This window comes from Anas platyrhynchos, chromosome 16 (assembly GCF_047663525.1).
Source record: "Anas platyrhynchos isolate ZD024472 breed Pekin duck chromosome 16, IASCAAS_PekinDuck_T2T, whole genome shotgun sequence".
Lineage (NCBI taxonomy): Eukaryota > Metazoa > Chordata > Aves > Anseriformes > Anatidae > Anas > Anas platyrhynchos.
The window spans coordinates 1,992,432-2,005,701 of NC_092602.1; the positions used below are offsets into that span (position 1 = coordinate 1,992,432).

The window sequence follows — 13,270 nt, forward strand, 5'->3', positions numbered from 1 at the left end:
TGTTTGTCCACTAAAAGATACTCTTACAAAAAGAGAAGAAATTCAAATCAAAGTATATAATTGAAGATAAAAATAATACTTAGATAACTGTCATCAAAAATATTAGTCCATAAATTAAGGCACTTTTATGAAAATCCTCTTTGCGTCAATTCTTAAATGTATCTCTTATTTGTTTTTGTTTTGTTTTGTTTTCCCTCCTCCTACCCTTCAAAATTTTAAGGTGGAAGGAGATACGGTCACCTTTTCCTTTGAAATGCGGAGTGGTCGTGAGCACAACACTCCAGACAAAGCTATGTGGGGCTTTGCTTGCACTGTTCGAGCACAGGTACTCAAACGTGACAGATTCCATGGGACAGGTTCAGCTTAAACTTATCTTCTGTTACATACTTTAAATCTAATAGAAGTACGCTTCAAAAATGAAGCTTAGTTTTAAGATTTAAAACAGTAACAGCTTACTGATTTTGGTTGTAAATACAAGACGTTTTTACAGTGTAAAAGAACTCAGTTTTAGACATTTAGCATCCTTAGCTAGAGATGCCCTGCAGCATGGTCTGTAGCATGCTCAGTGCTTTATGAAGATGTCTTAGTTATCTCTTGTCATTGGCACTGGACTTGGATGAAGTCAGTAACATCTATTGCTGCTTGTAGATGAGAATTTCTCTGAAGAGATGTTTGAAATTACTCCAGGGGGTGGGGGGAACTTGAATCCCACTCTTGTGGAGCTAGGACAAGGTCTGAGGTGAAGGATATGCGGGCCAAGGACTAATTGAACCAAAAATAACTTTACCACTTTCATTTATCTTGGTTCAGGGAAAAAAAATTGCTCAAATCTTTTCTTTATTGTCTTGAGTTGTTTTTTTATATTGCTTTTAATTGTTAAAGCATTATTTCAGTATACCTCTACCTAAGATATACAGATATCCTGTTTTGAAATATGTTAGGGAAGGACTTCATGGTTGATTGACTTGTGCAACTTATTGCTATTCCTACTACAGGAGTCTTCAGAGGATGTGTCAGGAGGCTTGCCATTCTTAGTTGACCTGGCACTTGGCCTTTCTGTGTTAGCTTGTTCTATGCTTCGAATTTTATACAATGGACCAGAAATTACCAAAGATGAAGAAACCTGTCAAGAGCTTTTAAGATCTAAACTATTACAAAGGTAAACAAACAAATTTTGTTTGGGGGGATGGGAGAGAGGAGGAAAAAATATATTTATATACATATATGAATATATATATGTGTGTGTGTGTGTGTGTGTATATATATATATGTATATATATCCTTTTCATCCATTTATCTTATTTTTCCAGGTGCCAGTGGCAGGTGGAAGCTAATGGTGTAATATCTCCAGCCCTTACACCAAGTCCTTCTCCACTGCCTCTTACTATAGATGAAGACAGAGAATTTACATATCCTTCTGATGTTCTAGTGCCTCCCGTTGGACACTATTTTGATCTGCCTAGGATTAGGCTGCCTCCAGGAATCATGATAAAACTCAGGGAAATTTCTGGACGTGCTCGGCCTCAATTTAGACCTAGTATAAAGTAAGTAGTCATTTGCTCTATGTCAGCTTGATGGTATCATTTAATGTGCTGTAAATACCTGTTTGTGAATGCGATGTCTAGCAAGTTGCAAATATAAATTGTTGAATTTTGTTCATTATTCTTGCTTAATCAGCTTGGTTTTACCTATTAACCCTAGGGAAGTGATTCAGCCTGAAGTAATGGAGGAGATGGTAGTTTCATGTGTGATTAAACACTTGAATTTGGTTGATGCACTCCAGTCCCTGATAAACTTCCAGTATCAGGAAGAACATGCTGAGGAATATGATTTACTTTGTAAAATTATGGGAGAGACTTTTAAGAAGTTAAATGCCATGGAGAGACAACTACAGGTAAAAATAAAATTACACAAATAAAACATAAGAAAACATAAGTCTTCTTGTTTGTTTGAGAATAAAGGTGCATTAAGAACATTTTAGAAACCTAAAAATACAAAATGTATATTTTTTCTTTAAAGATCTCTTCTATTTACTAAGATGAACAAGTACAGTAAGTCTTATTTTTGTTTCTTTGTTAGAGTGTGGCTGAACTGGAACAGAAATGGCAGAATGAGGTAGATGATGCCATGCATGGAAAGCTGGAGAACAATGTTCCATTCTTCTATGATTATCACTTCAATGAGGTAAGCATTGCAACTGCTGTTTGTGCTCATGCTTTAGGCTGCTCTTTCAATACATGTTCATCCCTTTCCTTTGCTTTGATTAGAGCAAGATGAAAGAACTGGAACTTCTGTGCTCAATGAAAGAGGTTTCTTTTGATGGAAGTGATCTCGAGAATGTGGTCCTGGCGTTAAGGTTAGTAGCTAGATGTTGAGTGCACCGTTTTAAGCAGCTGTGGAATTTCTGTGAGTTCTGTAAGAAGGTGTGCAGGATTAAGGCTACATATGTACATTAAATACTGAAGTCAGCCCTTCAATCTTGTTATACCATCTGACACCTAATAATGTGAAATAGAATCTGGCACTATATGTTTTCAAAACAAAAAAAAAAAGCTTGTAGACCTATGGAGAAAAAACAATTTTTGGAATCGGAAACAATCAGATGAACTTCTAATCAGGGATACAGATACTTAGAAACTTAATTTTTCTGTCTGTCTAGCAATATGATTAAAATTTTAGAAACACTTGTCCTAAGTAATTAATATTAGTACCTACAGCTGGGAATACTTACTTAACAAATCATCTAGTTAGTTCTTTAATTTTTGTTCTGCTTTCTACTTCGGCATGAAAAGTAGTTTGACGCTGTGTCTTCTTTAAAATAACTTTTCTCACAGTTTTCCAGAAGGCAGTACAACGTAACTGAGTCTTATTCTGTTTTCCTTTTTCACAATCTCAGAGAGAAATTTTTTCAAGAAGTGAATTCACTGATTCAGAGGACCTATCATCCCCTAGCAAAAACCAAAACATTAGTTAAGAGCTTGATGAACAGAGCAGAGCTGTTATTACACGTCACTATTGCAGCACAGTCTGGCATCACAAGAAGTATATCTGGTACCCCTGCAGAGACTCCAGGTAAATATCTCATTACCTGCGTAGTTCTTTTTTTCTTCACCCCTCGAGATATAGCCCATCCAGTCTTTTACTGGAATGTCCACAGTGATTTTTAAAAGCAATTAGTAAATAACCTACTACACCAGGAGTAATGTTCTTTCACGTTGTATAATGTTGCAGCCTGTAAATCGGCATCTGAAACAAAAGTGATATCACATGCAGTCCGCCAGCCCGTCTTCCTTCGCAGTATGTCAGCACCATCTGACTTAGAAATGATTGGTAACGAAGATATTGAGTTTGCTAGATCAAGTCAAAGGTATACAAGGCTTTATTCTACTAATCTGCTTTACAGTGATGTGGCCTGTGTTGTTAAGTGATATGCTTGCAAAGTTTACCGTTATTTTTGTTGTTGTTGTTTTAATTGGGTCAATGTAACTGGAACTGTGCCTAATTATTCTATGTTCTCATAGGCGACGCCACGTTACCAGCCACAGAAGTAGCTCTTTCACTCTTCTGCAGTCACTGACCATTGAGGATAGCAGAGATAAGCCTACGTACAGTGTCTTACTGGGGCAACTGTTTGCTTTCATTGGAACAAACCCTGACCAAGCGGTGAGTCATTTAAAATGTTCTAAATCCATTATATTTTCAAATTCAAAACTCCATGCTTATGGGAGGTGTCTTGTTTGTGTCATTTAACAAGAAAAATAAATAAATGTAATATCTCATAGGTATCCAGCAGCAGTTTTCTGCTAGCTGCTCAGACCAGGTGGCGTCGTGGGAACACAAGGAAGCAAGCCCTAGTGCACATGAGAGAGTTGCTGACAGCAGCTGTTCGGGTTGGTGGTGTGACACATCTTGTAGGCCCAGTGACCATGGTACTTCAAGGAGGACCAAGGTTTGTGTGTTTTTTTTTCTCTAAAAATAATTTAATGTTTTGGTCTCTGTAGAAAGTAGCAAATTGCATTGCATAGAACAAACTGTGAGAAGTGATTAGTTATGTGGGCTCGAGTTTGCAGAACTAAGCTTTTAACAACCCCTTATATTACACTTTCTGGGGTGAAAAGGTGGAAGCTTTTAAGAAATACTTCTATTTGGCAGTAGATGAACTTTTCCTTTCATACTGATGTGACATTCACAGGTGGGTTTATAGGGTATCTTATTACCTTGGCTGATACTAAATTCACTTCAATTAGGTATTAGTGTAGATATAGCCAATACTAATACTATCATCTAAATATTTTGCAATTATTTTGTTTGTAATCAAATTTCAGTCATGTCTTAGGTAAAACTTCCTTACTACCTTGTTTACATGTATCTCACATTAAAGCATTAAATAAATTACTTGCTGTTTTGATTCTAAATCTTCCTTGGGTAGTTCTTAATATATGATAATTCTTTTAAAGCTATATTTGGAAACTCATTTTATTTAACCTAGAAAATTATGATGTCAAATGTCTTGCTGCTAACAGAATTGAAGAGCTCACGTGTGGCGGGATGGTGGAACAAGTCCAGGAAGCTTTTGGAGAGACTATGACGTCCGTGGTCTCACTGTGTGCTCGCTACCCCATTGCTTGTGCAAATAGCATTGGCCTCTTGTGCACTATACCTTACACAAGGTACGAAAGTACTTCCTACAGAAAGGGAAGGAAAGGATCTGCAGTTGTCCTTACTAGGTTTTCCTATAAGGAGAAGTGTTGAATAGTATACTTCCTTTTTTCGTAACGAGGAGTATCTGAGAACATCCTGTTAAATTGTCTCAGCATACAGAATTTCATCTGGGGAGGGGAAGGGAGAGGGAAAACCATCTAATTCTTCTGTTAACTCGGCAATTAATTACTTTGCAAATTCTTGATTATCTTTGAGTCTGTTGTTACTGACTGAAAAGTTACTGAATTTCTCTTCTGATACAGGAGCGAAGAGAAGTGTTTGGTACGGAGTGGCCTAGTACAGCTTATGGACCGACTCTGCAGTTTAAGCAGCCAGACGGAATCCAGTTCAAATGAAAAACAGACTAAGAAACAGAAGGTGGCCACCATGGCTTGGGCTGCCTTTCAGGTGCTAGCCAATCGATGCGTTGAATGGGAGAAAGAGGAAGGTAGGGACGCTGCTAGTTGTACTTCTGTTGTGTGCTTGAGAACTGTCCAAGTGCATGAGAAGTGGTGTGAACATGTATTTAAAACAGGGCATTCATTCACTGACTTCACCGGTGTTTGGGTTCCTTAGAACATCCAAATGGATATAAAAGAAGTTTTCTTGTTGGTGTTGTGTGGTTTGTTTTGCTTTTTCATGCTAGCTTCCCCACCATCACCTTGTGTCTGTTCCAGATTAATTGATTGGATATTGTATTAGGCTTTATTTTTAATTCAAAACGTAAAATTTTATGTTTCAATGTGCTGGAGCAAAACAAAAATATTTTTGACTATTTTCAGTGTGTGGAGAAGGAACCTGTAGATAGGTACATCCATTTTTGTTACTTATAATTGCATGTTCTTGAATTACTTTTAAAGGTGGTTCAACAGAAGCTGTTCACTCTGGTCTGGCTCGTCAGGTCTCCAGCCTTCTTACCAATCACCTTGCACGAGCCACAGAGTGTTGTGGTAATCAAGCTGCAGGAAATGATGCACTTCAAGATGTTCTCAGTCTTCTTAATGACCTGTCAAGGTACTAGGCCTTTGTTTCTGGAATATTTATATTTTTTCTATGTAAGAAAGCAGGTGGGGGTTCTTGTTTGTTTCTGACAGTAGTGAAAGTAAGATAACTTTCAAACCATTCTGAAACCTGACTATAAACTGACACTTTTTTCAGTCTTAGTGTTTAATCAGTGTTATCAAGTGTTATGTAAGAACTGTTGCAGATCAAGTCTTGTCAGATGCATTTTTTAAATATATCTTTTAAATAATAAATTCATTTGTTTTTCATTTCAAAATCACAATCAAGCATTCCTTTTTTTTTTAACAGCAGTTAATTAGATTTTTTTTTTCCTCCCCCTTTCAGGAGTCACATAGGTAAAGCAATCCTGAGCCAGCCAGCCTGTGTGTCCAAACTTCTGTCACTTCTCTTGGATCAACGTCCTTCTCCAAAATTGGTTCTTATAATCCTCCAGTTGTGTCGTGCTGCACTACCTCTCATGAGTGTTGAAGACTGTGGAAATGTGGAACTGCCTCCCTGGAGTTACTCTGTACCCTCACTGAACAGTGAACAGGATGATCCAAGTGACCCAGCCTCCAAGATCGCGTCTCTGCTCTTAGCAAAGCTGGCAGATTATGTAGTACCAGGTACCAGCATCTTTTGGTGTCATGCTAATTTGAGAAATTGCCAAGCAAGTCCTCTTTCTGCAAAGAGCTTCTGTGTTGACAGAAGGCTTGCGTAGGAAAAGGTATATGATATGTTGGTGTTCAAAGTTTATGATATTTCTGTAACATTTCTATCTGCCACTTTTAACTGTTTTCTGACTAGAATCTATGTCACAGTGACAGATGCATCTCGAGGGTTTTTTAGCATTAGTTTCCAGGCCAAGAAAGTTTGTTAATAGCACTCATACTATCTATTTGTTTATTCCTTTCTAATTCAAGGATGCCAGACAGTTCTTTCTCCAACTGCCTCTGAACCAGATACTGCTTTAGCAAAAACCAGCCCTAAGAATTCCATAAAAGGCGATAAAGATCCTGGAGAAGAAAGTGAGGCAGTGGATGGCAAACTTTCTATTTTTATTCATAAACGGGAAGACCAGTCATCCCATGAAGTGCTTCAGCCATTACTGAGGTAATCTTAACTCATTGGATTAGAATTAACAGCCAATTCCATTTCTTTTTTCTCCTTTTTTCTTTAAGTGCTGCAGCTGTAGGAAAAAATGCATCCTAGACATAACAGTAAATGGGAAAGCAACAAAATGTCTTCCCAATGTATCGTATTTCCTGGCAAAGAATAACACAATGCAAGAATTGTCTGTAGGGCTTATGCAGAGTATACTCTTACCTGGATTAAAATGCACATCACTATACTGAATTTCTGGAAGGGCAGCAGCAGAGAGGACCTAAATGTTTCTTGAAGTTTTCTCTTGTAGAAGACTACTGGTTAGAGCAGCAAAGCTAAAACAGACCAGTGTATACAGATATGTAAAAGAAAGAGGAGGGTGTGATGGAGCATGACTTGTTTTCTTTTTGGCTTGCTTACAAGCTATGTAAAACACTAGCAAAAGAACATTTTGCTCTATCTGTAAAAGATCACACAAAAAGTTAGCTACTTAAATGATATGTTCAGTTTTTCTGATGGAATGTCTTGTTACAAATATTAGACTGTGTAGGACTCACAGAACTATGGGGAAAATGGCTTTAAAAGTTTTGCTTTTAATAAAGCATAGACTGGATAATAACTTGCTAGCTTCTTCAACATTCTTCAATAGCTTCTTCAGTATTCTTAGTATGCAGTCATATCTGCCTAGATTTGTCAAATAACCAACATTATCACCTTCTGCGTTTTGCACTATTTGTCTCATCTCCTCCCACTCTGTCAGTTTTGTATCCATGCTTTAAAACGACACTAAAAGATGCAGTTGTTGGTTACTCTTAGATGAAACTAACTCAGCACCCTTAGGCATTTGTGCTCAGTAAAGAATTTCGTTAGGCTTCTTTTTGAGGAGAGAAGGGTTAAATTGCTAGCAAATAACTGCATTCAATAGCAGTTAATTCCTGTTGTAAATTACAGTATAATTGTGTATGTTCTAATTGTTATATCAAGTGTTTCTGTTGCTGTTGAGCAGTGTAGTTGCAAGGGTTGCTTTGAAATCATTTAAAAATAAGCATAATACATTAAATTGGTCTGTATAATTGAGATTTTTTTCCACCAACGCAAGTAAAGCTAATGTGTTTTATTTTCACTCTAATAGTAGCTCAGAAGGTCGTCCATTTAGACTTGGAACTGGAGCCAATATGGAGAAAGTGGTGAAAATGGATCGTGACATGACTAAAGTAAGGAAAGAAATAGAGAAATACTCAAAGTCTTAAAAACTGGTGGCCAGCCAGAGCTCTGTTTTCACTTATGTTAAATCCTCTGTTACATGTTGTTTCCTTTTTTTAGCTCGCAAAACAGTTTAGAAGGAAAACTATGTATAATGTTATCTTTAGAGAGTTGTTGATGTAAATAGTAACAAATGCTGAAAAATAATACTTTCTCTCACTATTGTAGGTCATGTTTATGCTCCTTTAATATTCACTTTCCACAAGTGTTTAATGCCTGTTCTTGGTGTGAACTTTAAGCTACCTATTTAAACTCAGTTTTTATATATATTTTCAGACATACTCAAGAGAATTTTTACAGAAATATTCATGAGTACTTATTTGCTGTTTTTTTGTGTGTATTGTTTTCTGGTCAGAGAAGAGAAGCTATTATGCTAAGAATAGAACATCTAAACACACTGACTCCACACTAATACCTGATCTTTGTATATGGGGGAGAAAAAGAGTTTGTCTCATGACTGGTAATGCATACAGAGGAGGATGTTTTGATGTGTTCCCAGTGCTTTTATGTATTCAGAAGGAGTAGAGTTAAATGCCAATACACTGTAACGAAATAGAACTAACGTTATTTCTCTTACGACAACTATTTTCAGAGTGGCTGCTGTGAAGTTATTACAGAAGAAGCTGCTGCAGCTCTTCGTAAGGCGACTAAGTGGGCACAGTCTGGTCTGATAGTTAGTGTTGGGCCACCCATAGAAGCTGTCAATCCGGAAACAACTAGTGGGATGTCCACTGGGGACAAAAAGAAGACTGCACAAACATCTATTTGCAGAGAGAGAAATTCTGAGCTTGCCAGGTAGGTCACTTTGATTCTATACTTAGAATACATTCTACTTCTTTATATATTCTGGTATTTGTAGCACTCTCAAAAATAGTTTGGAGGTTCATAAACTTCCCTTTTTTGTGCGGTATATTGTTGCTGGTAGCTGAATGTTCTTTCCTTCTATTGTTTTGAAAATTTTTCTTTCCTTTGTGTATAGGACGGACCCTGTAAGACCATTCATCAGTGGTCACGTTGCAAACAGCATGGCAGCAGAGGTGATCGCTTTGCTGCATAGCTTGTTGATGGCACCAGAATCAAATGCAGCTCAGATATGGACAACAACTGCTGAAAAAGTAAGCAAACAGAAGATCAGATACCAAACTGTGCACCAAGAATACATTCAGTAATGAAGGGAACTTAATTATCAGCAACCTGGAATAGTTCAGGAAACTGCCATTTTGTGACACATTGAACCAGGATGTGTCATTTGCATATATGTAGTTATCTTGCCTTTGCTAGGTAGCTACTCTACCTTTGCTATGGAGTCCTCCCTGGCATGACCTCTGAAGGTCTACAGCATTGGCCAGAAAATATATGGTGTATTGCTTTTATGTTCCTCTAAAAGCTTTAACACATAATCCGTTGCCTAGGCTAACTCCCTGAGTGAAGAATTCTGCTAATATTGTGTGTATATCTCTGTGATTCTAAAAGTTATTGGGGAACAGAGCTAGCTTTGATGGTATTCACACTTCAGAGGACTTATAATATTCTGAGTTATATAATTCTCTTTGAGAACAAAAATAATTCTTCTGAGACTGTGTGGGCTGGAAGCTTGGGGTGTTGGATTTTGTTTGAATTGTGCTTTGAAGTCATTATCTGGTATTTCTGCTTCTGTCTTCAGGTTCTGTCTCGGGCTCTGATGTACATTCCACAACTTGGGAAATATGCAGAGAGTATTTTGGAGAATGGGAGTAGCAGTGGAAGGAAACTTGCTAAACTTCAAAGAATTGCTCGACAGGCAGTAGCTGCCCTTTGTGCTCTGGGTGGCTTTAAGGAGACAATTAAAATAGGTTCTGAAGTCCAGGTAATCTGCTGCCTTTCACATTTTGTACCTTTAAACGACAACTTACGCTTTTGACCATGTTTTGCCTGCATTGGTATAACTGAAGCAGTGTGCAGATTGCCTGCAATTGTGAAGCAGTTTCAGTAACACTTACGTGGTGACTGCAGTTATATGTTGAGTTTCTGCATGGTGTTAAGCACTCCATGTTTCTTGTTTGTGAAACCATAAATCTTATGTAAACCTTCTTTGGTTGTAGGTTTTAGGTAAAGGAATAGCAGGAAGCATTGGAGTTGTGGCATCTATTAATGAACAAGAAGGTATAGCAACGGTCAAATTTCCACCTACCAGTATAGACAGTAGAAAGACCTCACAAGCATCAGACACATTAACTATTCCATTGTCTAGGCTCTGTGTTCCAAGATCTGAGGTACGGTAGCTTTAAGAATCTGATATAAAGTATAATATCAGTTGTATTTTGGTTTTTGTTTTGTCGTAGCATACTGGCAATTAATCTGCAGCATGTAAAATGTCTTTCATCTTTGATTAAAGATGGCTTCTGAAGTTTGCCTCATTTTAACCATCTCTTAATATCTATATTTAAGTTTTCATGCAAGTAACATAAATATTCACCTTTTGGTGCTTAAAGATGTTCCATTGCATACTGTGGTGGGGTGTTTGTGTGTGTGTTGTTTGTTGTTTTTTTGTTTGTTTTTTTTTGCTTGCTTTGGTTGGTGGTTTGGTGCTGTTTTTGTGATAGTACAAAATGAGAATTAACTCCAGGTAATAAAACGCCCTCATTTCTTAGAAACTAACTACTTGAATTTAACTTTTTACCGTGCCCCCCCACCATCAGGCATTGCCTCTTCATAAACTGTCCATTACTGAGAAGGTAGTACAGGCAGTCCAGTCCATGTTGCTTCCTCAGGAGGGAAGTCTATCTATTCACACCTCACTTCCTGCAACAGGAGATGGCTCAACTCCAGTAATGGCAGTGGTCCGGCTTCTTGCTGAAATAAGAACCAGGTGAGTTGTTTTTCTGAAGCACTCCAGTCTGTTTTGTTGACGTACAAAAATGTTCAAGTAAATTGCATGGGTTCTTGTTTTCTTCCTCTGTTGGTACTGACATACGACATCAGGGGACAATGAAAATTTGTTTGCTTCCTTAAGTACATTTAGTGCTTGGATGTTCTCAAAAAGAGCACCAAAATTGAAGTGTCCTCTGTAACACTGGCAATATACTGAGCAAATGCTTTATGCAAGTAAATGCTAGGAAGCAGACAAAAGCTGTCACTAGAAGTTCCAATGGATAGCTATCCATCAAGATTAAAAAAATAATAATAATAAACATTCTGTCGTCTTTTAAAAACAGTCCTGACTTCACTGAATTCAAAGTTGTCTTTACATGTATTGTACTCTTTTTGTAATACTTTAAACATACTGTTTTTCCATTAAGAGCATGCCTGGTGATGGCTCAGCTGTTAGAAGACAGCTCATTCTGTGAAGAATTCATTCAACAGTGTCCAGCTGCTGTAGAAGTTCTTAATTTAGTAGCACAGGAATGCAGCCCTGGTAGGTATTCAGCACATCCTTGCAGCTTTGTCCTGTTCAGTTCAGAGATGTAACTGTTCTTAAAATCACTTCCATGTTTTGTCCTCCAGCTACTTAGTTTATGATAGCTAGTACAGGACAGCTGTCTTGTCAGTGGTAGGTCTGTTGTAATAGTAATACAAGGGTAGCTAATAATCAGGCTAAATCATTTCAACATTAGGCATAAAATTCAGGCCAGAATACGATTATGCTGTTGTCACAGCAGATGCGAGTCTTGGGACTAGCTCTTTAGTACTATGCTTCTGAAGTCTCTTTACTGCTCTTGCCTCTATTTTAAGCTACTCTTTATTCTTTGAAAATATCATTGATTTCTATAAGATCTCACATAATAATGTATTTACTTACCAAATAGAAATTAAACAAGAGGAAAACCATTGCTTGTATAAGATTGGATTTTGTCATTGATTTTGTTAATTAGGTGAGAGATTAAAATGTAAATGACATATTTGTTTCTATTACAGTTATAAATGTGGAATTGTTGGACTTGAAGTTACTAGTTTTGCTTGGAACCTCATGACTTGATTTGGTTTGTTGTTTACAGGGGAGAGGCTCGTTGTTGTAGAAATGCAGTGTGAACGGTTAAGAATGTTGTATCGTGACTGTGCTCGACCTCCACCTCCTCCACTCCAAGCAGACAGAAGACAGGTGAGCACAGAAGCAGTGATGAGTATTCTGTCCCTTGCAAATGAAGTCAGCCACTGAGTGCAGAGGGTCTGCTTGTGGTGTTGGAGACAAAGCGGTTGGATTTTATTTGAATATTTTAATATGAATTTGTGTAATGGGACGTGATTTTTTGTGGTTGTAGTTTTGGTAGTTGCATGTGCTGTCTTAAATGTGAATTTCATAAAATAGTGTATCATCGGATTTTGCAAGATGACTTCAAGTGTAATTAGAGTCAAATGTTCTGTTCTCGTTTACAGCCCAAAGAAATCACTTGGAGCCCATCAAGAGTGTTTCCCCCTGTACGAGCGTGCATGTTTTCGTCACATCTCACAGCTGTGACATTTTTGGCTGATCCTAGTGCTGGTGGGGGACTTCCTCGGGGCACATTTATTTATGCCACTTCACCAGTTCCAGTACAGGTAAGAATTCACAACCATACAAAAGCTTGGTTTACTTAATATTCATTTGTGCATGATAAGACAGACAGAAATTTTTCTATTTTACCTGTGTCTTGCAATTAATGTTTTTCTATTATTTCTAGGCACCATCATTCTACTGGGAAATTGAAATAGTTTCCTATGGAGATACAGATGATGACACTGGTCCAATAGTTTCATTTGGATTTGCTACAGAAGCAGAGAAACGGGATGGGGCTTGGACAAATCCAGTGGGCACCTGTCTTTTTCATAAGTATGTTAGAGATGTACATCAACAATCAGTTTTGCTCAGTAAATTCATATGCTCCTTAGAGAGAATATCATAAGCACATTGTGATAAGCAACATGTACAATTTAAATGAAATACTAAAGTGATTAACTAGAATATTTATTTTTCAAAATAACAAATGTTGAATTGTCTCTTGTCAGTATTGTAGGCATGTAGACTTCAACTGCTCTCAAGTTGTAATCCATATTTGTTTCAGTGCTCTTTCTAATAATAATCTTTTTGTATTAATTTTTAGCAACGGGCGAGCAGTGCATTACAATGGGTCCAGCTTGCTACAGTGGAAGAGTGTTAGATTGGATGTGACTCTTTCTCCTGGTATGTAAGAGTACAGCTAATTTACTTAACTGGTATATCAAAAAAAAATCTCCTAAACGTAAG

The 13,270-nt window shown here is 37.4% G+C and overlaps 1 protein-coding gene across 4 annotated transcripts in view; it reads left to right on the forward strand.

The window, feature by feature from the left end:
* Positions 1-13,270, forward strand: part of HECTD4 (HECT domain E3 ubiquitin protein ligase 4) — a 70,224-nt gene that overhangs the window by 34,080 nt on the left and 22,874 nt on the right. For all 4 annotated transcript variants that reach the window (XM_038187298.2, XM_038187301.2, XM_038187299.2 and 1 more), the window contains exons 23-48: positions 221-325; positions 996-1,159; positions 1,311-1,544; positions 1,702-1,894; positions 2,080-2,184; positions 2,268-2,356; positions 2,897-3,072; positions 3,232-3,367; positions 3,522-3,663; positions 3,783-3,949; positions 4,524-4,670; positions 4,965-5,149; positions 5,562-5,715; positions 6,049-6,329; positions 6,627-6,816; positions 7,940-8,021; positions 8,663-8,865; positions 9,050-9,185; positions 9,734-9,916; positions 10,152-10,322; positions 10,749-10,918; positions 11,349-11,464; positions 12,045-12,148; positions 12,424-12,585; positions 12,708-12,856; positions 13,128-13,207. In XM_038187298.2, the coding sequence (XP_038043226.1) occupies positions 221-325; positions 996-1,159; positions 1,311-1,544; positions 1,702-1,894; positions 2,080-2,184; positions 2,268-2,356; positions 2,897-3,072; positions 3,232-3,367; positions 3,522-3,663; positions 3,783-3,949; positions 4,524-4,670; positions 4,965-5,149; positions 5,562-5,715; positions 6,049-6,329; positions 6,627-6,816; positions 7,940-8,021; positions 8,663-8,865; positions 9,050-9,185; positions 9,734-9,916; positions 10,152-10,322; positions 10,749-10,918; positions 11,349-11,464; positions 12,045-12,148; positions 12,424-12,585; positions 12,708-12,856; positions 13,128-13,207 (4,024 nt within the window). The remainder of the gene's footprint in view (positions 1-220; positions 326-995; positions 1,160-1,310; positions 1,545-1,701; positions 1,895-2,079; positions 2,185-2,267; positions 2,357-2,896; positions 3,073-3,231; positions 3,368-3,521; positions 3,664-3,782; positions 3,950-4,523; positions 4,671-4,964; positions 5,150-5,561; positions 5,716-6,048; positions 6,330-6,626; positions 6,817-7,939; positions 8,022-8,662; positions 8,866-9,049; positions 9,186-9,733; positions 9,917-10,151; positions 10,323-10,748; positions 10,919-11,348; positions 11,465-12,044; positions 12,149-12,423; positions 12,586-12,707; positions 12,857-13,127; positions 13,208-13,270) is intronic.